Consider the following 27,237-nt stretch of genomic DNA (forward strand, 5'->3'; position numbering starts at 1 on the left):
GTTCTTCTGCCATCTTGGATTGCAAATTACATAAAGAAAAAAAACAAAAAAAACATGATTGAAGATTATTAATGGAATATTCAAACTTTAAGAGTTTTTGGAGTGGTTGGACGTAAACGCCTTTGGACAAATCCTGTTGCCATCCATACATGCAGACAGATTTTCATTAACAAAACGAGTATGAAAGTCTTTGAAATGAATACAAGTGAAAGGGAACTTCAGCATGTACGCTTATGGTCAAAAGCAGTAAATTCAAAAATGGGGAGCGAACCACATTAACAAAAAAGTTCTAAAAAGGTTAACTTACTATTAGCGAAAGCAGAGGCAGATGGATTTGTCGTTGCTTATTTTTCAAATATGTAGATCTTAGTTTAACTTGTATTTCGTTTGTTTCTCTGTCAATATAGACATGTGTGTATTGTTCATAGATTTATTTATTTAAAAAGAAACATAAAGCTTCATGTTAAATGTTTAATACCAATATAAAATGCATATGTAATGTCACTTGTTACATAAGGCTTACAACAAAGAATTTGTTGATATACGATGTTCGGATTATGTACACTATAAATTGTTTAATTGCATGAGATGAATATATTTAACAATTTAAATTTAATGTTGTTAACAATTTATCGCTATATGATTCAGTTCAGAGACCTTTTTATACGCACATGACACAAATAAAATACATAAAGTGTCGGAATTCAAGAAAATGCATATTTTATAAAGTAAAACAAAAAAAAAGTCTTTTAAAAATGCTTTCAAAATAAATTGTGAAAATGATATTTTATATCATGAATTTGTTGAATTCACACTTTGCAGATTTTAAATAGAATACAATTTGCATTCCATGCATATGATATAATGTAACTGAGCTATAAATCATGTTCCTTTTTTGCAACAAGACTATAACTAGTAAATATTTGCGCAGTAATACTTTTAAGTAGGAACATTAAATCAGGTATTTTTATATAATTTATGACCTTGTGAACCTCACTGCCAGACACAAACGAGTTTGACAAACATATGGTAGACAGATTTGACACCGGATATAGTCTGGTCCATTTCATCGCGCTTTAATGAAGTCTTAGACTCATGCCATGTGCAATGTAAAAGATGATAGAAGTCAGACTTAGCACTTCAAGATTTATAAGCTTGAAATAATCTTTTCATGGGTTTTGCTCATTGTTGAAGGTCGACAGGTGACCTAAAGTTGTTAACTTCTATGTCATTGTGGTCTCTGGTGGAGAAATATCTCATTGGCAATCATAGCATATCTTCTTATAAAATCTTTACAAGTAAAGAAGGGGGTGCCTCCATTTCTTTAATCTCCGACTTTTTATGCCATTTTTCTATATTCTTTATTTTTACCCTTATTCTCTATTCTTTATATTTTAGGACCCCATTACTCTATATTCTTTTTTGATTTGCCTATTTTTCTCTATTCTTTATATTTTTTGCCCTTTATTCTGCACTTTTTACCCATAATTCTCTATTCTGTAAACACAATCCAGACCACCAGTAGTGGCCATGCAGAGAAAATTTTATCATTAGAATGTACAAACAGATACTTATTCGTTAAAGCATACAAAGAGTTTTTCTTAATCAAATTTGGAAATAAACATCATTGCATCAGCATTTAAATTTGTTTTAGGAGCATTTAAACCATATTAAACCGCTTAACAGTATTCTTAATGTGGTATGGAAGTATAAACAAAGAATCATCGGATAGAAATTTTTCATACTTTGCCTAAATGTAGTATAATACATTGTGATATGTTCATAAATATAACAAAAATGATAGTTCACTGAACTTGTTTTCAAGCTACTGTAGCAGGCTGTGACAAAAAAATACACATTTTGTATGAATTGTTCAGAGAAAAAGCATCATAATGTGAATAGAAGGTAATCTGAAAGATAGAATTTTGAAATAAACTATGAGAAGATAGCTTTTATAAAATGCTTTCAAAATAACAAAAGAAAAAATAGGGTCACCGCACGTTTTTTACCTGCTATAACATAAAATAGAAAAAATTCCTGAAGATTCATTTATAAATTATACTTTTTTCGGAGTTACCGGTCATAGATACCAACATTTAAAAAAAATGATACCCAAAAATATGAGTTATAATAACCTAAGATCACATTTAAATGAAAATTCTTATTAGTAAATTGCTTTCCTGCATCGAAATTTGCTGACCTAATTCTAGACCTATGTGTTCTGCTTTTTGACAATCCAACATGGCGGAAGACACCCATACCTGCAACCACCTTAAACCGTCTATTTTGAGAAATAAGGAACCTGTGTTACCAATAAAACAGAACTTTAGTTAGCTTTTTTGTATTTGAAAAAATGTGTCCGTTAAAGATGAAATACTGGGACAGAATATTCACAAAAGAGGCCTCTCTAGTAACATGTATGCCTGATGTATCATATGTAACAAACCGTTTATTCATGAAGTGACATTAAAAGATCTGTTCAAGTAACTTTTTGTGCTGGTTCAAGTGACGTTTTTTTTTCTCAAGATACAGCAATTTTGTAAGAAAATGTTTGCCTTCTACGAATAGACGCCTTATTCTTCACTGCACGAACAATACAAATGGAATACATTATTTTGTTCATAGGTGGTCATAAGGTTCGCTTCACCAAGAGGTTTTCAAGATTTTTGTTTGACTGATTGTTCGTTGTCTTTTAAACATCCAATGACAAAATATTCCATGCATATTTAAGAAGTCAGATTGCAGATGTGTTAAAATATGAAAATAAGGAGATATGGTAGTTGTGTGAATGTGCAACAATGAGCTGAACCCATACCGTATAGTAAGCTATAAAAGGCCCTTACTTTACAAAATGATAAGTGAACATACACAATTAAACAATTATTAACATGTCCCCAAAATGACCGAAAGCCATTGAAATTTAAGCCAGACGAAATTTTTGGGTCGACATGGAATTACATTCATTTGCACAAGTTCAAATTATGATGTTCTAAAAATCGGTGAACGGTCACTTTGAGTTTAATTGGCAAGTTAGTGATACAAGAACAACAGTTATCTCCCTTATCTGCAATTACATAGTTATTTGTATACATAGTCTATCTTATATCAACATATCCATACCTCAAAACCATTTACATTGTTGTTTAAGATGAAGTGGCCGTCAATGATCGTCGTGTATATCTACAGACGGCGAGTAAACAGTTTACGTATTTGTTCATATAAAGTTAAAAGTAAGTCATACTAGGTCAAATAAACGCAAGTCTGACTTTTCTCTAGTGCAAATAAATGAACCTATATTCTTTCCAAAGACTTGACTTGACAATTGTATTGTACATGAAATATTTCAATTAATGTTGACAATTTCACTCAATTGTTTACAGGTGATTCTTGAGACAGCTTCAACATATCTTCATTTGATAAGCTAGGTGATACTGATCTAGATAACTATAGGACATTTGGTGATAGTTATAATATATATAATCTAATGTCGGGCCCTTTTGTTTAGCTTACTGTACGGTATAATTATACTGCTTTTTTACATTTAAGTTGACCATAGTCAAATCGTGTGTATATGTTACAGTGCATTTGTATAATCATAATAACTAAAATCATTAGTGATTATAAGAGGAAGAAGAAGAAGAAGAAGATGCTTTATTTTCATCAAATGGGCTCACAAGGAGCATAATATAATATCATTATAATATTATTTTTACAAATATAATAAACAATACAGTATACATAGTTACAAACACAAATAAGAAACAACAGTTTTCACATATTCGTATACATATAGGAGTATATATAAAACCTTCGTCTCATGCACACCTCTGGAAAGTAACATATAATCCCTGAAAATGACCAGTGATTTTACATAATCACTGAAAATCTTAAGAATTATTTTACAAATTCCCTGCATTTTTTTCAGGGGTTATCAATAAAACAAAGATTCTCTGTTGGGTAAAAATAAATCAAATACAGACAAATAAATCGTATATATAACCTCTTTAAGGTTAAAGTGGACAGTTCTCATTCCCTGAGCAAATTTTCATTAGTAAAGGGTCTGGATGGGGTTTACAGAATAGAGAATAATGGGCAAACAGTGCAAAATAAAGGACTAAAAATAGGAATAGACAAAATAGACAAAACGATAAGAATAGAGAATAATAGTGTGCTAAAATATACAGTATAGAGAAAAATAATGTAAAAAATTGAAGAATGAAGAAATGAGGGACACCCCTCCCTCATCCAGACCCTCATAGTAGTTTGTCAAAAATTAATGATTTGAATTAGAATGTTGTGCTTAAGATTTTGATATTTATGCTTCTAAAGATGTTTAAATATGATTTTATAGAATAAATTATTTTACTCTGCATTATATATTCGTTTTCTCTTCATTTCAGTTATTATGTATTATCCCTGATATGTTTTCTAGTGATTATGTATAATTCCTGAAAACTTGAGAAATCATATCTAATCACTAAAGTTACCAGTGATAAAACATAATCACTGAACATTTCATGAATTATACATAATCCCTTATTCTACAAATTCACTGTAACATATACATATAAAAATAAGGAGATGTGGTATGATTGCTAATAAGACAAGTATCTACAAAAGACCAAAGGACGACTGTTATAATCAACTTAAAGCTCACGGTACGGCCTTCGACAATGCTTAAATCAATACCGTACAGTAAGCTAAAAATGGCTCCGACATCAGATTATTTTATATTATTACTATCACCACATATCCTATATTTATCTAATTCATTACCCACTATCTCAAGTATCACCTTATCAAATGACGATATTTTGAAGATTCACCTACAAACAATTGAATGAAATTATGGATCAATTAAGATATTACATGTTAAATAAACCTGCATATTATATACTTCTAGTCTTATATACATGATGTTTTAATTACTTGTCATTGACCTTGAACTAGCTCAGATCTTTACTTTGTGTCTTTTTTTGTTTTTGGATGTATAGATACGCTGCCACGTCCGATTCGTTAGATGCTTTCTGCTTTGTATCGATCTGATGAGTTTAGCCCTTTTCAATTGATTTTTATAGTTAGTCCTTATGTTGTACTGTTACACCACTGTCCCAAGTAAAGGGGAGGGTTTGGCGCCAGCAAACTAGTTTAACCCAACCACATTCTATATTCCAGGAGCCTGTAGTTCAGTGGTTGTCGTTGGTTCATGTCTGTCATATTTGTTTTTCGTAAATTGATTTGTTATAAATTAGGCCGTTAGTTTTCTCAATTGATTTGTTTCATATTTTTCATGTAGGGGCCTTTTATAGCCGACTATACGGTATGGTTTTTTTTTCTCATTGTTTAAGACCGAACGGTTACATATATTTGCTTACATCCATTTCATTTGAACTTTGGTGGATAGTTGTCTCATTTGTAATCATACCACATCTCCTTAATTTTATATTATTTGGAAGTATTTGAATAGAAAATAGTTTTTATTGAATTTCTTTCTTTTTTGGTGTTTAATTTGACGTCTTGAACTGTTTATGTTTTAGATGGATTTCATTAATTTTAAATAACTTCCTGCTTCTTCTAAAGTCGAAATAGAGTAAAACATATTCTTGATATTTTATCTCATTAGGGTCTTGCACAGTCGGGCTGGTCCAAAGCATATGACATGGCAATCTGACCACCCGCTGATTGACGCTCCGCCACATAAGAGCGAAACAACAGCAGAGGTCCAGTTTACTGACATGGATTTTCATTAATACAATGATATTTGTTTTCATTCATTTTCAGCTAACTGTATTGTGTTGTTTCATTTCATGTTGTACTGTTATTCCAGTGATCTCCCTCCTTTTATGTATTCATCTAACGGTTACAATGTGAAAAATGTATTGATTACAATATATAAGGACTTCTTCCACATGGCCAATCATGGGACAAATATCAATTTGTCGTTTTCAGTATTTCACACTTTTGTGTTGTTTCAAAAACATGTCGAAATTTTCCGCTTAACTAATTTACATACATTTGTGCATTTGTATTTGATTTATTATGCTAAATTTGCAATTTCCACATATAGAGTTGACCTCAGACATTGTTGGCTTTTCCGGTTAGGCATTTTGACCTTTTGTGTTCTATACGGGTTTATACTTTAGGATTTCGCTTTCTTTTTTTTTTTTCTCTAGCGTACATTATAAACTTTAATCCCGAATTACGTGTTGTTTGCTCTTGCATTATAATATCAAATACAACCTTAAGTTTTATTTTTATTTTTTCTTTGTACGATACATTCAACGTTTCATAAAATATGGGTCCAAGTTAAATTTGACTTGAAAATTTTGTCAATGAAATATTTACTTTCAGAAACCAAACCATACGTTTTGTAAAATCCAACAGAGAGAATCAAAGCAACAGGTGACTTTGAAATTTCAATAATTGATATCATTTTTAAATTTGTTAATATGTAGTCCAGATCATGTCATGTCGAGGCCTATTAAAGCTTGCTATTCGGTATGGGTTTTGCTTATTATTGAATGCCGTACGGTGACCTAGTATATTAGTAGCAAACATCTATATAATAATGTCTCTGATGATAGTTTTGGCAATCATACCACATCTCCTTATTTTATACTGTAACATGTAGCTGAATGGTATACTTGTATTTCATTTTATTCTTTGATTGATTACATGAAGTCATTTTTATATTAATAAATCATCTGTTTTTTGGTGCTTTTTTCGTATGAGATTATAAGAGATTTATTGATAATGTTCAGACAGATAAATCACGGTGTTACATGAGGTCAAAGTATAATACATAAACAATAAAATGACAAAATGAGCATGTGGTACTATTTAAACACATAGAAATCTATTTGTAAATATTTTAGAACAAACAAGCAATTTTCTTAATAAGAACTGAAAGTCGTTTGTAGACTTCCATACTACATATGGACAATAATCCTTCCATTTTAATGTATTGTGGATTAATAGTAGTATACATGTATCTAGGTACATGTAAGTATTGGTTTCTATAATTAACAATAGAATCATGTTGACATACAAATGAAACACGAAACCCATCACCAACAAAATTAATACATGACAGAGAGTACAGATGCTCTCTTGTCTACGTATATTTTGCCAACGCCCCGCCTCGATTGGGATACGTAAGTTCGATGTCCTTAAATTTGTTACCCCGTCTCTATTCTGTTCAGATAGTCTGATCAGATGTTATTTTAATCCAAAGTCCTTTTTAAATATCACATAAAATTGTCCCTGAAATGAATTTGCTGTATCGCAAAATCGTGAGGTAATACACTGATCATTCAATATTCGACCAAGATAACTTTTATCACAAAAGCCAATCTGATTCATGAAAATATATCCTAGACCAGTATTGTTAAATCTCGATTCTACAAAATTATGGAAAATACTTTTTACATAATTATCATATTATACAGTGTATTTGACATATTTGTTTCGTCATACAATAAGTTTGACGCAAGTTTGATTGGTTCTAAATGCTTTGAACCTAAATCCATAGAACATAACTGATTATCTGTTTCCTTATAAAAATGTATTTAAAATGACAATTTCATAAGATTGATATGATTATAGCAGCTCAACAGCCTAGCATTGCACAAATACATGCCAATTTGTATAATAAATGTCAATTGGTATTTTGTAGAGTTGGGATCCAGCAGCTGCAGAGAAAGCACGAGAGTGGGGACATAATTGTATATTTAATAGACTATGGGATGACAACTATGGTGAAAACTTGTATAAAACATATTTTACAAAAGCTACGAGATCTCGTGAAGTAATGATGGACGCATTGAAGGATTGGGATAAAGAGAGACAAAATCTATTTTCGTGGGATGTGAAATGTACAGAAAGTGAAACATGCAACTACAAACAGGTAAGTCAGGGTCATTTAAACCTTTATTTAATGATGTATTTTTACTTTTAAATATACCTGGTTTGTCAACTTGTTAGTGCCAAAACAAACTATTCAATCGGGAATGTGCTTGTTTATGTATTACTTGATATACCAAGACAATTCTGGTATATTATAATTTCATTGATAATCAAACTAAACTTGGTTTCTGAAAATCGAGTTATCAGAGATTTGGAGGACTTTAGACTTTTCTATTGGCAAAAGAGTTACGTCGGATAGGACGAGAAACTTGCTTTGCAACAAAAAAAAAACGGAGGCTGATAAAGCCAAAGTGACAACAACACAATCATCTGTCGAAGAAAAATTGACAATATCACGGCAAAAAATAACCAAAACGACGAAAAGACAAAATACTACATAGAAGTCTAAACTCATCCAGACGAACCCCTATTGCTTTCAAGAACCTCTCAAAGAGTTGCTGCTTGGATTTACAGAAAACAAAGAGCTTGTCACTTTTCAAGCAAGGGCCATCATATTTACCATTTCCATTCCAACATCGTGTTGCTGTGTATTTATACATTCCCTTTCGATTTTGATTGTTTTCTGATTTGTCGTTCCAGAGTGACTTATAACTGTCAGATATAGATAAATTTCCCTCTATTGTATCATATCTTCAGTATGCTTCGATTGATTAAAATAAACACAATTGTTTGGATTAATGAAAGTAAGATACCCCTCGATTTTGACAATTTTCTAATTTGTCATTCCTGAGTTATTGGTCTTAAACCGTCAGATAAATAAAATGCAAAAAAAAAAACATCGCGTGTCATGCACTACATGTAGCTCTAGCATACTTGGATTACATTACTACACACTTTACCCTGATGTTGGGATTGGTGAATGTGGGCCGTACGGAGAGCTATGGTTGCTGAAATCCGCCTTGTTGCCTTTGTAGACAAAACGCGCGGCTGGCGTACACAATTTTTTAATTTTGGTATCTATGATGATTTTATTGTTCTATGTTGGATAGATGTCAAAAAGGAAATCATACCAACTCTCATTAATTCATATCTCTTTTGATTTTGAAATTTATCTGGTTTTTCATTTCAGTTTTAACAGTCACATTTGCGCAATAATTTTACTCCAAATGATATACTCGTGCAAGTTTTCCGACAGCGCCGCTTTACTAGCTTCTAATTAGATGCCTTCTACATATTCTATTTTGTTTTCGTGAACATTCCAATATGCACAAGAAAGGCGTAGCATGCGTTCCTGACGCCGCTGCTTATTATATAGATATATCTTGTTGCCTTTAATTGGAAAAATGATGATATTAAGTTTAAGTGCAAGAGACAACATTCCATTCAACATTTCAAGCTTCACCAGAAAATAATAATTTACTAAAGTAAGGGTTCTTTTTTGCTATTCTTTGTTTCGGAAGATTTTAGAAGGTATTTAGTAATACGCTATAAACTCAATGTTATAGCGTCGACTTTCAGTGAATTCATTCCATTCTAAAATTGAGAATGGAAATGGGGAATGTGTCAAAGAGACAACAACCCGACCATAGAGCAGACAACAGCTGAAGGCCTCCAATGGGTCTTCAATGACTCGAGAAACTCCCGCACCCGGAGTATATTATATTACAATATCTGCTGCACATTTTTTTGAAAGCAACACATGCAGGAGTTATTAGAAAATTGCATAAAAAAAACTTGGTGAGGTCTACCTATAAATGCTTATATTTGTTGACAAATAGAACAATTACATTAAAAAACGTTCAGGATATAAGGTAGCATTTTAATGGGGACTGATTTTTAGTGAATGCAGATGGACTTAATAAATTTCAGAAGAAAGTTCTGTCTTATTTGAAGTTAAGAGTTTATAATATGTTTCACTACCGTATTGTCCAATAAATCTAGAATTTTTTCTTCGGCAGTAATTCTACGACTCTCTTAATTTTCCGTGCTTCGCGATACCAGATTCCGTCCATCTCTTTAATATTTACATTTACTTAAATGTTTTAAACTTGATTGTCTGGAATTCAGACCAATTAACACTGATAACGACATTTGGACAAAAAGGTAGTGTTGACATTAAATAAATTTGGACTATTAACATACAAAATTCATTTCTCATTTATATTACCATTCTTCTGTTATATTGCACTTGAATAGTGATACCCGAAACTGTACGTACCATTTAGTGAAAAAAAGATATCAATTTTAAATAAATTGTCCATCTATGTTTATCAATAATTCATGTTAACTACCTATTGGTTTAATTATCATAAATATTCTCAATGAAATCATGAGAAGAAAACGTTTATATTTTTAAATCATACATCATGCAAACAGAACGTTTGAAATATTATTCCTACGGTATTGCAAAAATATAAATTATGTAAAATTTAAATCAAAATCGACTTAACTTGTATAGTTTACTATACGGTATGGGTTATACTCAATGTTGAGGGTCGTTCAGTGAAATATATTTGCTAACATCTACGTCATTTGGTCTCTGGTGGATAGTTGTCTCATTGGCAATCATATCACATCTTCTAAGACGGATTTGGCGATTTTTATGTCCTTTTTGATCATATAGCTCTTCAACTGTTTCGGTTCTCATACATCCTTGGCTTTCAATTATTCGGCTTTGGGCGTTCCTGATGAAGTGAAATCCATGAAGGTTAAATGAATGTCAGAGTAAAGTATGTCTTATTTCTGTTGTAGCTAGTCAGTGCTAAGTCAGATTCGGTTGGTTGTGCCTTGATTAAATGTCCGAGGATGATAGAAAGTAAGAAAACAACCAATTACAACATGAACTATTTCATCTGTTTCTACTCGCCTAAGTAAGTATACAAATATAGAGCTCTGACACAAATAACTCAGACATAGTCAATTCATAGTATGTATAGTTTCAATGCTGTGGAATAGAAAAATAGGAAAAGTACAAACATTGTATGTAAAAGAGTCAGAGGCAAAAAATACCAACAGGATATGAAAACTCATTAGTCGGAAACATAGTGACAATGTCATGGCAAAAAACTAAAAACGACGAAACAACAAACGACAGTGCACAAAACACATTCAGTCAACATGGAAAACTAAAGACTAAGCAACACGAACCCTACCAAAAACCGGGGTGATCTCATGTTCTCCAGATGGGTAAGCAGATTCTGCTCCACATGTGTCACACTTCGTGTTGCTCATATTAGAACAAACCCGATGATAAGCTAACTCTTATTCGGAAGGTCACATTCGAGGAAAAGATGACGGGATTGTACAACAATTGGAGCATATCTGTTGTCATCTGTGAAACAGATTCTCCATACGGTTAACCAACTCGTGATGGCATCCGTAAAATTTTCGAAGGGATGACTTCAAATTCACCACTTGGAATTCTTGGTTTAATAGCTTCCTTGTAAGCAGCAACTCTTTATCAAGGAAATCTTGTAAATGCAATGTCTGAAATATCTTATCAACTAGGAAATATATACTCCATATGCAGGTGCTGCTGAAATGTTGCTTCATAGAAATAGAAAGTTCACTATCGAAAAGCTGAAATAAGATAGACAATAGATCTTTTTTTAAATGTATACTAGTGGAAAAAAAGAAATTGTGTACCCTTAAAAACTGCCTAAAATTAACAAACATCGAATTTAAAGTGAAAATGTGTCAAAATAAAGTTACATTAATGCTTGTGAAGATATCCGGTGATAATCAACACGCCGCACGACGGATTTTTCTTTGGGCACATGCTCATTGTTCGAATTTTCGAGTGCTTGTAATTTGTTGTGTCATTATTTTGGGGAATAAGTCAAAATAAATTTTTATGCCCCACCTTCGATAGAAGAAGGGGCATTATGTTTTCTTGTCTGTGCGTCCGTTCGTTCGTCTGTCCGTCCCGCTTCAGGTTAAAGTTTTTGGTCAAGGTAGTTTTTGATGAAGTTGAAGTCCAATCAACTTGAATATTAGTACACATGTTCCCTATGATATGATCTTTCTAATTTTTAATGCCAAATTAAGAGATTTGACCCCGATTTCACGGTCCATTGAACATAGAAAATGATAGTGCCAGTGGGGCATCCGTGTACTATGGACACATTTTTTTCTCGCAGCCCCAAACAAATGATCAGATGTCTACCGTTGCACAAAACTTTGCTTACGAACGCTATATACAGACATATCGAAATTTTATTCTTTTTTTTTGTGGTGATCTGTTCTTTCTTTCTTTCTTTCTTTTTTTGTTACATCGGATATCGATTTTAATGGTGTAATAAAGTTACGTGTCAAAATCAAAATCTGACATGAGGTTAAAAGAAAACGCTACAGGGGGCAAGTTAGACCGAAACTGATATCGCTTTAAGTGAATTAATCTGAGCCATAAATCAAACCATTTTTCGGAGAGAATGTAAAATGCTGCTGAACTGTTATTTCAGCGTTCATACGGCTCTACAATTTCACCGAAAAGCACGCTAGTTTGTGTTTATGGACCATGACGAGGTTTAAACAAAAGAATTGCACACACTCTTATATTCTGGAAACATAAACTTAAATTGTCATTTTCTAAACTGCAAACATAAAGTTAATGTTTGAAATATTTGACATTATATTGAAAAATGCACAGTTTGCTTTTTCTTCTGGTATATTTTTACCCAAGACAATCCGTCCTCGGAGAGAAATCATTGTTGAGAGGGTATGTAAAATAGATATGGGATCGCTCCAGATATGATCTTACAACGATTGTATCACATGAGATAGTTATATATCTATACACTTGTAAATATATTACACTTATTAAAGTTAGGGCGAGTTTATTAAATGACTGTCATATTACTACACCAGCTTCTTTTTCATCCTATGATGTCTTTTCTCATATCAAAATATTTTAGTTTGACTTAAATAAACTATTTCTTATATTATATATGACACATATAACGTAAAACTTTTAAATTATTAGAAACGTGTATAGTAGAATTGTGTTTATTAAATCATTTTCAGTTGCAATTTATGATTCATGCAAATATGCGACCCGTATTGCAGGATAAAGATGATTTAAAACTTTTCGAAGGAAAAGGTGCTTTAAACTGACAGTGAAATGTAAGGGCATTTTGGTTAACGTTTGAAATTTGGCCGGATATCTTACCTGGGTTCTTTGACATGCAGATTTTCTGAAACACATGTCTTGATTTTTTATTTCTGGAAATATGAGTATAACAATACACATATAGTCAATATGAATTATAACAAGTGATTTAACGTTTATTTTCAGAGTAGAATTAGATAAACAACCTTTTACATATGGCAGGAAATGTTCAGCATGTCCACAAGGCTATCATTGTAAACGGAAAATGTGCACAAGTAAGAAATTAAATACATATTAACTGGAAAATTTAAGGGTTTTTTACAGGTAGTTTAAAACAGACCGTCAACTTATGGATGTAATCATCTAGGTCTTGATGAGCTTCCAGTGGCAAATATATCATGCATTTTAAAATGAATAAAATTTAAGTTCTACTATTAAATTGGTAGAATCTAAAAGGTAGATGAGCAACGAAAGGACAATTTAGACTGCTACTGAGGAAGGTCATATTGGACTCTTTCAGGTAAATGTAGGCCGTATTTCTTCTAAAAATGTGCTCCGCAGTTAGACCGGAGGTGTTTGAAGAGGGTATACATTGCAGAAGTCAAATGTCTCAAGATCATCACATTTGACAACACAGGGTATCCGTTATTGGCAATTACAATAACGGAATAATAAAACACTTAAAACAAAACTAATCAGATGATATACTTTTATTAGATATTCATAGCATTTTTTATAAATTATACGAAAAAGGAACACAATTTTACCCCTTGAATAAATTTTAAATCACAATATATATATTATTATCAAATATTCAGTTTAAAGCGAAATACCATTGACTCATCGTCTTAATAGTTAAACTGTTGACAATTTCCAGGAAAACCGTCACCACCACTAAAACAATTATCGTCTTCGGAAATACTCTAACATCTACTTTAGAATAGGTTATCTCATATGAACCACATTAAGTTCGAATACTTGTTCTCCTTGTTACATATTGCCTTTACATGAAAAACACAAGGAAGAAATATTGTGAATTTTTTAAGTCAAAATGAATATCTGTACAGTGTTACACAAAATCCTCATCTTTGTCTTTGTCCTTTTTTACCGGATGACATATGGAGCAGTCATGGTCAAATGACATTAACAAATGAATTTAGCATAAAAAGATTTTTAGAGGCTCTGTCTGTTACTGAGACATGATATAAGTCAACATTATTTAATGAACAATATTTGTTATCAAGGTTGTATTGTGACATATAATCCTTTAACGAAACATTCTGGAACAATAAGACAGAATCCTTTAAATATGAAACATTATAAAAAAATACACTGTTTTATTTATAAATAAATGGAAATATGTCTTACAATCAAATTCATTTTGGGGTTAAGTGTAATGCCTGTATCATGTAAAGGCAAAATTTCAAATTTTCAATGTACACGTTGAGAGATGGGTTTGTTGTTCATATGTAGTATACAAGTATAAACTTTAAAATGTTCACGGAATTTCATAATAGCTGTTGCCATTTTGTAAAATAATTAATTGTTTTCTTGGTCACGAACACTACAAATCTAGAACTCCCTAAGTCCTAAAGTCAATGAATTCTGGAGAGCCAATGAGCATTTTAAAGTTAAATATATTGTTATATGTACACACCATAATTTTATGCATTTTTCTCTCACTCCTTTCATAAAACAGAGAAGAAATGGACAAAAATCAAACACAGTGGAAATGTGATCAATGAAAAATTACCAGAAAGAAAACTAAATATTCCAACAGCCAATATCATCATTCGAGAAGACTCAAGGGGATATATACCGAACAGAAACACATCAAATGACCAGACAAATGTACTGTTACCAATTCCACCTGCAGCACTGAAGGGGAGAGAGGCCAGTGAAAAGGTGTTTAATGGCGTAAATACGGAGTTGAAAATAACTCCACGGAGAAGAAGAAGAAGTAAGATTTGCATATCCAACTTTTTATCATATATATTAATATACTACGATAATAAAATTCTAATCTGATTTTTTTTTGTTTTAATTCTAACTAACTAAAATTAAAAAGGATTTTTCACATACGTTGCTAATGAAAACATTCAGCTTAGTAACTGATATCAAATGTGCGCATGAAAAAATATGTTTAACTATTTCTATGCTTATTGTCATGTACTTAGTATCTAATTTCCCTACAAAAATATCGTTTTCTTAGAATATATAAACATCAGTATTGAAATAGTGTTGACTGACAAAAATAACCACTAACCACAATTCATGGTTTGAAGAATTCAGAGTTCATTAAAATGATAAAATTAAATTTTAGAAGTTATCATTTCTATTTTAAAAAGACTTCTAGGCAAATTTTATTGAAACTTAATTGTAATGGCTTTTTCGTATGTAGACATCATTTACTGGATGTTGTCTGTCTAAGTTTTTTCGACATGATTTTAATTATGATCGTTTGGTAATCACGTATGTTCGTTTGAAAGTGTCTAATTAAGAGTTTGCGTGTTGTTTTACACTTACAATGACGAATTTTTTGCATAGGTTAACAGACGGATCGCTGGCAAGCCAGCATCACAGCACGTTAAATTTACTATTACATTGTAATTAAGTTTTAACATAATGTTTTTATGAATGCATACACGAATTTATTCCACTAGTGAAGCGACAAACTAGAAGACGATACACATCTTACGACGATTACTTACGTAGAGATAGACTGCGTCGGGAGAGACAACGAGCACAACAATTATACGAGCGTGAACAGCTAAGACGTCAAAGAGAGGAACTTGAAGCTCACCAAAGACGTAATACAAGGCCTTCTGCACAAATACGAAGACGACCTGCCACTCAAACCCGAAGAAGACAGTCGCAAAGAATAACGGCACCAGGCGAGTCGTGTCACGCCTGCTTGCTCTGAAATGCATTATTATTTTCCATCCATAGCTACTATTATAGCCGCCTTTTTAGATTGAGGGTGTATTATTCGTAATTTGATATAAACAGAATGATTAGAGAAACTTCTTGTAAATTATACTCAAGCATGCTTTGTAGCACTATTAGATTATGCTTTGCACGCTAAGTTAGATTGGTGGTGTTCGGCATGAGAAGTGAAGTCAGCATATATGTAGGTAGAATTCGACGTAAATGTTTATCATGTTTTCCTTCATTAATGAATTACATGAATGGATATCTGTATTTTTATCTCTAAAAAAATTATGATTTGATTTGAATTTATAGATTTTCATTTTTTAATAAATTATTTTTTAAGTTACAATTTTTAAACATGAGTTTCATTATGTACTTGTTGATCCTTTAATATTTTTTATAATATAATTATAATTCGTGCTTTAAGAAGAATACTATCTTTTTAAAACGTTGAATATCAATACACTACAGGTAACTTTTAGTCGATTATGCATGTACTAGTTAAGTTAATGGTTAAAGGGCTTTCTACAGTTTTTGGTCGATCTACAATACAAGGTATCATACATATGCTTATATGTTTGCTGCATTTTGCATGAAAGAAGAGTTTTATAATATAATTTGCACATGTGCATTTTTTTTAGTCAATAAACACATACAAGAAATGTATATGATTATTAATACATTTTTATTATTATTTTCTAATTTGTAAATATTTTTCAAAGACTTTCATAGAAAATGTTGTGGACATTCTAAATTTTTGATATTTTTACAGTTTTATACTTTTAGATCGCATATTCATATTTTTAAGTTGCCACTTCACTATTATATGCTTTAGAAATACTTTTATTTCAGGAAAATATCAGAAAACTAGCAGATTTGTGTTTTTTTTTTCAATTTAATGAAATACAATGTACATTGTACATGTACTGGCCGTTGAACATAATTAATCATGTTGAATTGATTTATTGAATATTTGTTTTTTAATTTTATTTGATGACGAGATATTTAAAAAGATCCTCTTAAAATGATGGAAAAAACGAAATATCTTAAAGTACTATTGTAAAAGAACAGAACACATGTATTAAATGTTATTTTCATAATGATTGGTATGAAATTGAGCACTTATATACACTGTAGCAAGCAAGGATTTGTTCGAAACGTACAAAAAAGTATTAAGTGAGCATGGCAATTTTCGACCTCGAATTTCTATATCTCTTATCTGGTAATGTATTAACAAATCAGGAACCTGAATACTTTCCCTAATGACGCCATTCTACTAATGAAAGTAGAATTGATTGATTGTTTGATTGATTGATTAACTGATTGATTGATATTTTGGGCTTTAACATCAATTGTTAAATTTTGTATAAAAATTCAATACGTTGACACATTGACATTTTTGGCAAAGTTGGTCGACCGCGATTTTGATTGACACTAGAAAAAGTGGAAAAGGTTATGTCGGAGAGGAGCAGAACATTTCCTTCAAATAATTGTTACAGGGGTTCTTTAATGTGGCACTAACTGTACGAGGCATCAAATTAAACATCCATATTTTGAGAGACCTCTTGGAAAAAGGTTTTATTGCCGGGTGTAAGACGTTCATTTTAAACAAGTGAACTTGTTGGCGATCTTTTTTTTTTTTGGTTTCTTCTTCAAATATAATGTATTAAAATTCAAAAGAAATTGACAAGGATGCACCATAACAATTTGTATATCTAGCATTTCGTTTAAATTTACATAATATTTGCAAATTTATATATAAATTAATTTTCATCACCAATCGTGTGCTCTTTTGTTTAGAATAATTCACAAAGCACAAATTCACATTTGGTGATACATGTACTACCGATTTGCACATTGTCACTTCTAGTGTCATGTTACTTCAAAAACATAACTATGGGTTCTAGGTACTTTCAAATGAAATTAGCACAATGATGGCTACTTTCGGTGAATCAAAGATCACATGCTTTCGAGCATCATGTAAAAGAATCCAGAAGCATTAAAATTTAATGCATTATTCTTTATCGTAAACATTTCAGGGGCAGTAACTCCTATAAGTCATATGATCGATTTGTATCAAATGTATACTAATTATGTATCTTATTAATCGAAATATTTTGAAACAGTCCTTTATGCTTCAGAGAAGATGCGATAACAAATAACGATAAATAGAACATGACCTTGACCTTTGACCTCGATTCAATTGTTTGTGCCAACTACCTTTAATCAAAAGACCCAATGTGTTTCAGGCTTACGGTTTATGATGAACACCAATATACTGTTTTGAAATAAGCGAAAAATAACTCACATTGCATGTCGCTTGGTCCCTTAGGTCAAAATTGACCTACGAATCCTGAAAATTTAACAGACAATTTAATGAAAATTATAAGTTTGTAGATATTTTTTTACTTCGGTTGAAGATGTGATAACTAGAAAACAGTATTAGTATTAGTTGGGGTTAATTCATAAGTTCGTTAAAGCAGAATGAGTTCAAAAGCGCTATAATTGATTGATAGCATCATCAAATATCCTTTAAACATGATGCGAAGCAAAATAAAAACAGCAAAAAATTGACGAAAGAGGAAAACAATAAAAATCACGCAAAATTTTAAAATTAGGTCTTTCTATAAAAAGTTGAAAAACCTAATAAAACCTATCTCATACACAGTATTTCATTCATGAAAAGCGAGATTAATGTTAAGCTTCCTGATTTCACGAATGTCTTTATTTGCATTACTATGTGTAAGTTTAAATTGTACATTATTATCATTTGTATCTAATGTGTGCATAAAACAAATGTTTGAATGAATTTATTTTATCTATATCCTCTGCTTGAATGCTAAAATTAAACTAGGTTGATAGTTTTTGTTCACTTCCGAAACACGTGGATTATTTTCTGTGGAATGCATAGTAAATTATAATTTTATGTTTAAACAGGTAGTGTTACAGTAGAAGAGCAGAATTATCTAACTCAGGCACACAATCTTCTGCGAGGGAACCAGATTACAGCATTGGTAAGGGTATAAAAGAGTAAATATAGTAGGAATCTAATTGATTTATTTATGTCATATTTATTCATGAAAAGGAGGCAGATATCGAAAACGGATGAAACAAAAACCCACAACGGACAATGACACACAGCACTGCGGCCATAAGATAAAAAGGAGAAAAAGGCAAACAATAGAAAATGCATTACTCAGAAAATGAAAGATTGGCTGAACTCAAATGCTTCGTAATTGTCGGTAGAGTATAACACCCCCCCCCCCCCCCCCCCCCCCCCACCCCATTAACTATTAGTATTTATTTTAGCGAGTAGTCTTTGGATACTTTGTATTTGACTGTAAATAATAATACAAATATGTATTTATTTGTGAAAATGATTTACTTTTATCCCACATTATAAACGTTATTGAGATTTGACTTATGGGACTTATGACAGGACCCGCAGGAAGTTTAGGTTTAATTAATTATGTTTTTTTCTTAAAATAAAGATTATTTAATCTTTTCATTTGTTACAGAACGACGAAAAGAGGTAATTTGTGCTATCAATTATTATGTAACATGTCTTTTGTATTTTTCAGAAGTGGAGTAGATACCTTCAGAGATGGGCGGATTACGTAATACGATGTGTAGTTGAATATCCCGGTCCTATCACCACATATACAAACTTTGGTCAAATATCAAATGTAAGATTTAATTTTCATGAAGCTGGTATCTTATACAACAACAAGGCTACGAAATACCTCTTACATAGTGTAAGACATTTGCTTCAGAAGTGATATTAAGCCTACAATATATTTTCTGGAAAGATGTTTTCAATGTCAAAATCATTTAAAACTTACAAGAATTAAAAACTGTAATAATATAAGACAGGAATTTTGTTTAAGATGTATTTAACATGTTTACTGAAATCACCAAGCAAAGGCAACTGTTGAATATTTCCGTAATTCTGTGAAACTGAAAATGTCAAAGAAACTCAAAATTACCAAAACAAGATGGCCTTCAAGACCACTAAAGTCCTTTCATTTTAAGACTACTTCCTTTGATGAGTACTACATATAAGATATCAACTTACTAAGAAATAAGAAAAATCTACGTTATTGTTTCTTGTTAACCTGTATCCAGCAAAAAACGTAACATTATATTCTTTATGGTCAGTCATATCAAAAATAGATAATGTGTACATTTCATAAAATCAGAACAGTTTGATTGGCTGTGAAATAACGAACTGATTATTTTTACTATAGAGATTAAAACTGAGATTTTAACGTTTGGCCAGGTTAATGCAAAGGTTAATTCTTTGTTCCTCAAGCTCTTTAATAAAAAACTCATCACACACAATCAGGCTTACAATTTTGTACACCAGACACGCGTTTCGTCTACGAAAGACTTATCATTGACTCTCGAATAAAGAAGTTTAAATGACTATCATTCCATCTTACCGGACCAATGCTAATAACAGAGTTTTATATATATTTTTGTAATTTAGTAAGAGTGAATATCATATAACAAATACGCGTTTCAAGCACGTCATTTAGAAAAAACATTTTCTCATTCCACGAAGAAAACATTGAATAGTGCGACTGGTAAAGTGTGAATAATTGTACACAAGTAGCCGGTGAAACATCATCATATACATGTAATATAAAAAAAAATAAATGAATCAACACAACATTTGAAACCATCAACTGTATATCTTAAGCTTGCTTTGAATACACAACCAACTTTACATATACTAAAACATTGTCTTCAAGCTATTTTCCTCCCTTTCTCTCTCTCTACTTTTTGATTTTCTTTCCAGGGAGGCAATATTTATAACATCGTCTACAACTGGGGGAATGAGGGATACAATGTTAATAGAAAACTTGAGTCTGGTTGCAGAACACCTGCTGATAGGGAAAGATGTAATCATAATGTTATTGTAAGTTCATAAGTCTGTAGAAATGTATTTATTGTAAACAGAACTTTATAGAAATCAGATAATTACACGTAACAAAATGCAATTTTGTTTTCAGGAAAAAGGGAGAAAAATACGTACGTGATTACATTTTGCACCAGACGTTAAAATCGAAACAATGCTATACATTTAGCTATAAAAGTAACATAAGGTTAAAACTCTTTTTAAGGTAGATTCATGGTATACCGCCATCTTGGATTGTACAATCGCAGTACACAATCGGTCTAGATCTTTGCCCAAATCTGCAAATTTGGAGACAGATAGGCAATTTATAGGTTAGACTGTTTATTTAATGAAAGAAAACTTGGTGATTTATTGCATTATTCAAAATGTTTAAATAAATACCAAATAATTGTGTTTTTAGAACCATTTTTTCAGCTTGGCCATTTAAGGGGAGATAACTCTTTTAGTAAAAAATTATACTGGACTGATAGGGAAATTTAAATTTTTTACTTGTAGCAAGAAAACAAGTTCGGTGACACCATTTTTTCTTTTTATTTTCTTAAAGCATATTATGAAACCTATCTTCTCATATTATATTTCAAAATTCTATCTCATAGATTTCTTTTTGAGCACAAAAATGTGTTTTTTCATGAACAATCTAAGCAAATTCGTGCAATTTCGTACAACCCGTAGCTTGAAAAATAGCACGGTGACCCATACTTTTTATTATATTTTTGGAAAAAGCATAGAAAAATCTTTATTTTGGCAAAGTATAAAAAAAATCTATCTGAGGAAATATATACCTATGATCTACCTTAAGTAAGATTTTTTTATCCAGTTAACAATTCAAACATGAGCTATCAGGAATTCTCTTTTCGGAGCGCAACATACATAAACCTTGTGTGAACTCCCGATGTAAAGGGTAGATCAGTTGCACTAATAATAACAAGGATGTTCTGCTGGGCTAGACTTGTCACTGGAATCGTATGAGGCAATTCAAAATTCGATGCTTGACTAGTGATCGTATCTTAAATTTGCATCATGAATAAACTCAACTTAATGTTTGTTAACGATTATACGGACACATAACAATAAAGAATATAATGATAAAACCGCCTGCTTAGCTTTCTAAATACAGTACATATTGGAGTTATTAGATTTTTTTACTTAAATGAAAGTCTTCAAATCTAATTTGTATTCATTAGAGAAACAAATTAACACAAGATGTGAATACGAATATAATTTTTACGAAATCGAATGAAAGTTGTCTCTCTTCCTACAGAAAATCGGGTAATACAGTCGTGAATAAGATTTCTAATATATATAAACATCTGAACAACCTACATTACATACTCTCTAGGCATGTGATTCCCTAATTTTCTGTTAGTTACCTTAATTTGTCTCTTTCTAGTCGCTTTGCGAGATTTGAACATCGGAAATATATACTTTAAAAGTGTTTTTTTTTAATTAAATGTCCTATGTTAGATAATACTATTATCCAAATTTGTAGCACATTTCAATATCATTATGACTTGTATGTAAATTTGATGTACACTTAAGTCCAAGGTATTCAAATCGCTATGGCAAAAACCTGCCAAAATTCGGTATAATAACACAAATGTCACGAAAGAGAGGCGAAAGATACCAAAGGGACGTTCAAACACACAAGTCAAAAAGAAACTTGACAACATAATGGCAAAAAACGAAAAACGACCAACAGAATAGCAAAAACAATATAGAAAACTAAACACTGAACAACACAAACCCCAATAAAATTTCGAAGTTATCGCAGGTGCTCCTGATAAGCTGATCCTCCTCCACATATGGCAACCGTGTTGTTGCACATATGAGTACAAAACCTGTAGTAAGTCTAATTAAGTCGGCCACATTCGAGGAAATGAGGACGGGATTTTAGTTAATTTAGTTAATTACGACAATTGAAACATATCCGTCATTACCGTAGTCATCTGTGAAACAGATATTCCACAACGGTCAACCAACTCGTGATGGCGTCCGTAAAAGTTTAGAAGGGATGATTTCAACTTCACCTCTTGGACCTCTTGGCATAATAGCTTCCTCGTCAGCAGCAACCCTCTGTCAAGGAAATCATAATAGAAAAAAACACTTCATCAAAGATACCAGTCCTATAATTGTTTACGCCAGCAAGCTCTTAGCCTGGAATATCGTTTCAGCTGGGAGATAAATATTTCACATACAGACGCTGCACAGAAATGGAAATGGAACGTACATAAGTCCAGTAGTCTCCCTTTTCAAACGAGGATAAGAAAAAGAAAGGGGAAAGAAACCAAAGGGACATTCAAACTCATAAGTCGAAAATAAACTGACAACGCGCATTTAGTGAAGTAAAACATACACCTGATATCTTTGCTATTTTTTTTTATTCAAAAGTCTTTTCTTGTGCTGCAACGTTCATTGTGTAATTTGGAACCCCTTATTAGTCTTCTATTGCACTAATCGTATAATGATTTAAAAGGTTTCAGTCAATCAGGATCATGTATCATAATGTTTAAGTGTAATACAAAAATATTATCAATCAAAACGGTATTTGTTTACTTCAAGCTTTCAAAATTGGGAAGAGAGAGAAAACTGATAACAACACGTTATGGTATCTTGCGTCCGAAGCGTTTTTCTGGATTTTCCTTCGTTAGAAACGCTCAAAACCGAATATTCTCATAGACGGACTTTGTTTGTTTTGATCATTATTCTTTCAAAACTATTTGATATAGGGAAGCAAGCTAGACTTTACCTAGAATAGGGGCGAATATTTATAGAATTGTAGGTTGTTGTTGTTGATTTTTACAGAAGCTGTTCTAGTCCCGTATTAACATTAACATAACATCTTTGTTAAATAAATAAGACGTTGATCGTTAACTTTATTTTATCAACACTTTGCATATATAACATTTGCTTGTTGTTTATACTTTATATCTCAGATTTCATATTATTGTACTATTTTAATAGGTGAAAAACGAGTTCCTAAGAGAGTATGCCTGTGCTGCTAGAAATTGTCAGAATGGAAAAAGACAGCTCACTTGCATTTATAGATAAAACTGAAAAACACCAAAATACTCTAAAGATTCAAAATATATAATGTACTACCTTTTACTCACACATAATATTCAGGGATATATGACTGTTACATTCAATGACACTTTGGATACTAGCATTTCTTTGTTAACTAAACAGTGATATTCATTATACGTTATTGTATTGCTTTTTGCGACATTAATTTGTGGCTAATATTGTAAGTTTACCAATGAATATTTTTTTATTATTCTAAATTTGTTCTTAAATGCAACATGTTTTAGATAGTATAATACGTTGATTTAGTTGGTGTATGTATATTGAAAGAAAACTATTAGCATAAATGTATCAATGTAAAGCATTGTAGTTGAAATTGGCTTTTTGAGATGTTTAAAAATGTACAGGTATTAATTTTATATTTCGTCATATTGTATTTGTGCAAAGTTCGACTGTATATAAACAATAATGGCCAGTACAAGTTTCCTAAATGTTACAGTTATATCAAATCACTGGGAAATACTTTTAAATCTAAACGATCTTTTATTTCAGGCTTTTAAATTGGTTCCATAGTTATTTGTATGTATCAAAACAGTAAATATAGAATTGTTTGAAAAGCGATTGATATAACAGAACTGTATTGACTGCAAACGAAATGTCTGAAAAGTACTTAAATTATCTCACGGAAATATCTTAAAAATAACTTAACTCCAAACAATATTAGCAGTTTTATGTTATGACATTTTAGATGATCCTGATATTAAAAACAATCGCTATTTCAGACTTATTACCAATTACCACTGAACCAAAAATAAATAACAAAATAACCTACAAATCTGTTTCGTAGATACAAAATCATTAAATAACAAAGCAATTATTTGAAATTTTACATATTAATTAGATAGAGATAAGTGATTAGAAGTAAATAAAATCTAGTTTAACTGAAAGTGTAGATGATTTGATTTTTGGAATTAACGTAGTGATAAATTTATCAGAGTGTGAATGATCAACCTTTCTTTAGTTATATATATCATTTAGTACAGATCTCCTCGAAGATCTTTCAAACAAATGTGTGTGTAAAATTGCCATTGTGTTATATGCCAATCTGGATTTTCTTCAAAAATCCTAATTTGCGATTTTTATAAATTGTGTAGGTGTATATAATATTTACAAATATTTAAAGGATAGTTATGTAATACAACAAGAATTATATAGATTTGTAGATATTGAACTACACGAAGCTTGAAATAAAAATTCTTAAAATTGCGGTTTGTTATTTTTTGTTGAATTATGAATGATATGAAAATATCAGAAAATCAGGGATTCGAATTAGATTTATTCAATCAGCCTAAATAGGTCTATCTGATCACACTGTACATGAATTTATCATTTTGAGAGAGAAAACAATTGTAATACCGAGTCAAAACAGACTTTGATATTCATGAATGAATAAATTGACTTTGTGTTCATTACTCATTGCTAATAATATGTATTCAAGAAGGCAGTTTGTTATGACGCCGAAACTTGGCCCACAGAGTATCATTCTTATCAACGTGTTTCATTGGCCAAAAGTGCAAAAAGATATAAGACTTTCACTTTTAACTTGAGTGCATTTTTAAAACTGAAAGTGTTGAGAAAGGCAAATTTTGTTTTAGCACACACAGTCATAAATGTTCCACATTTTGGATCTGTTTTGTTGTTATAAATGACAAAAGTAAGAAAAGAGAAAAAATTTTTTTTTTTCTAACATTTGCCCTTCAATTTCAACTGATTTGCATTAACAATATCAAGATTGACACCAATGAATACTCTCGGAAGCAATTGTGTTTGTTCAAGCTATTAAAGTGTGCAAAGCAGGTATTAAGATGGTATGGGAGTATAAACGAAAAATAATTAAAAAAAATCATACTTTGCCAAAATGTAGTATATGTGATATGTTCAAAAATACAATAAAATGATAGGCCACTGAGCTTTTTTTTCAAGCTACAGGTTGTGTACAAATGACGCATTTTGTATGGATTATACAAGGGGAAATGTCATTATGTGAATAGAAGTTAAACTAAATGATTGGATTGTGAAATAAGTTACGAAAAGATAGCTTTAAAAATTGCTTTCGGAATAACGAAAGAAAAAAATGGGTCACCATACGTTTTTTTTCCTGTTAAAACATAAAATATAAAAATTTCATCTAGATTCCTTCAGAAATTATACTATTTCTGAGCTACCTCCCCTAAATAAACAAATTAATATTTATATATATATATATATATATATACAACTTGTCTAAACATCAGCCCAACAATGTTAGATCTGTAAATTTGCTTTCGCAAATTTTTAGTTCTTCCCTCGCCGGGATTCGAACTCATGCTACATTGATATCATGACACCAATTCGCCTGTACACAGCTATGTATCACCATCACTGCTGGTGATCCGATGGATAAATCTGTTGTAGAGTTGTCAATGGTTCAGAGTACTTATATATATATATATATATATATATATATATATATATATATGATTCATTCAACATCACAATCATATTTACTGATGAAGGATATCTGTTATCCGAAATATTTATAAATAATTACATTTATAGTTCCTTTTTTTTGTTATTGGTGTTGTTGTGTATACTTTTTAGGCGTTTATATATATATATCAAGCATAGATAATCTCTCTTTGTAAAGATATAAGTTACTCAATTTTGATATCAAGTTTGAAGCAATAAGTTCTATAATTTTTAAACATTATCTTCTACTTTAGAATGCAGGACGGCACGACAAAAAATCAGTGGATCAGATATTTTGAGCTTGCCTTTAAAAACTGCGAGTATTTTTTAATCGGTATTGTTTTTATCGTTATTGTCGTACTGGTGTTATCTAGTATTTATATAATTTCCCGGTACTGATTTGAACTACATGTTCCTCTTCCACTTATTAAGGGGCCTCGGTGGCCGAGTGATATAAGTAGTCGAACTACTGTATCATTAGCAAGTCAACACTGAGGTTGTGAGATCGAATCCCGCACGGGGCAGGTGCACTCGACTCCAATCTTAATTGACTAGGATTGTCAGTTTTCCTACCAAAGTTCGTTGGTTCTCTCCGGGCTCTCCGGCTTCCTCAACCAATAAATACTGACCGCCACGAAATAGCACAATAGTGTTTGAAGTGGCGTTAAGCACCAATCAATCAATCAACCAATCCACTTATTGAGATTAAAAGAGACCGTATCGAGATTTCTTTCTAAAATAGTCTTACCCACCACCTGTTCATGCGCTTGCTTGAATCAGGAACCTCGTCAGTGGTTGTCGTATGGTTTATTTTATTCATTTTGAAAAATGATGTATTTATAGCAGATTACTTTACGAAAGGTACGAACGAACGTAAAGGGAG

General features: G+C 31.4%; 1 protein-coding gene across 3 annotated transcripts in view; it reads left to right on the forward strand.

Moving 5' to 3' along the window:
- The window catches only part of LOC127707777 (uncharacterized), a 42,420-nt gene extending 17,308 nt beyond the window's left edge, over positions 1–25,112 (forward strand). For 2 of the 3 annotated variants that reach the window (XM_052212539.1, XM_052212538.1), the window contains exons 2-10: positions 7,676–7,906; positions 10,618–10,736; positions 13,160–13,248; positions 14,673–14,933; positions 15,637–15,871; positions 18,846–18,918; positions 19,486–19,590; positions 20,706–20,825; positions 23,787–25,112. In XM_052212539.1, the coding sequence (XP_052068499.1) occupies positions 7,676–7,906; positions 10,618–10,736; positions 13,160–13,248; positions 14,673–14,933; positions 15,637–15,871; positions 18,846–18,918; positions 19,486–19,590; positions 20,706–20,825; positions 23,787–23,873 (1,320 nt within the window). In that variant the 3' untranslated portion in view covers positions 23,874–25,112. Of the gene's footprint in view, positions 1–7,675; positions 7,907–10,617; positions 10,737–13,159; positions 13,249–14,672; positions 14,934–15,636; positions 15,872–18,841; positions 18,919–19,485; positions 19,591–20,705; positions 20,826–23,786 lie in introns of all 3 variants that reach the window. The other variant, XM_052212540.1, reaches the window with a different exon arrangement.
- Positions 25,113–27,237: the final 2,125 nt, after the last annotated feature.

Source organism: Mytilus californianus, unplaced genomic scaffold (assembly GCF_021869535.1).
Source record: "Mytilus californianus isolate M0D057914Y unplaced genomic scaffold, xbMytCali1.0.p SCAF_7, whole genome shotgun sequence".
In the NCBI taxonomy this organism is placed as follows: domain Eukaryota; kingdom Metazoa; phylum Mollusca; class Bivalvia; order Mytilida; family Mytilidae; genus Mytilus; species Mytilus californianus.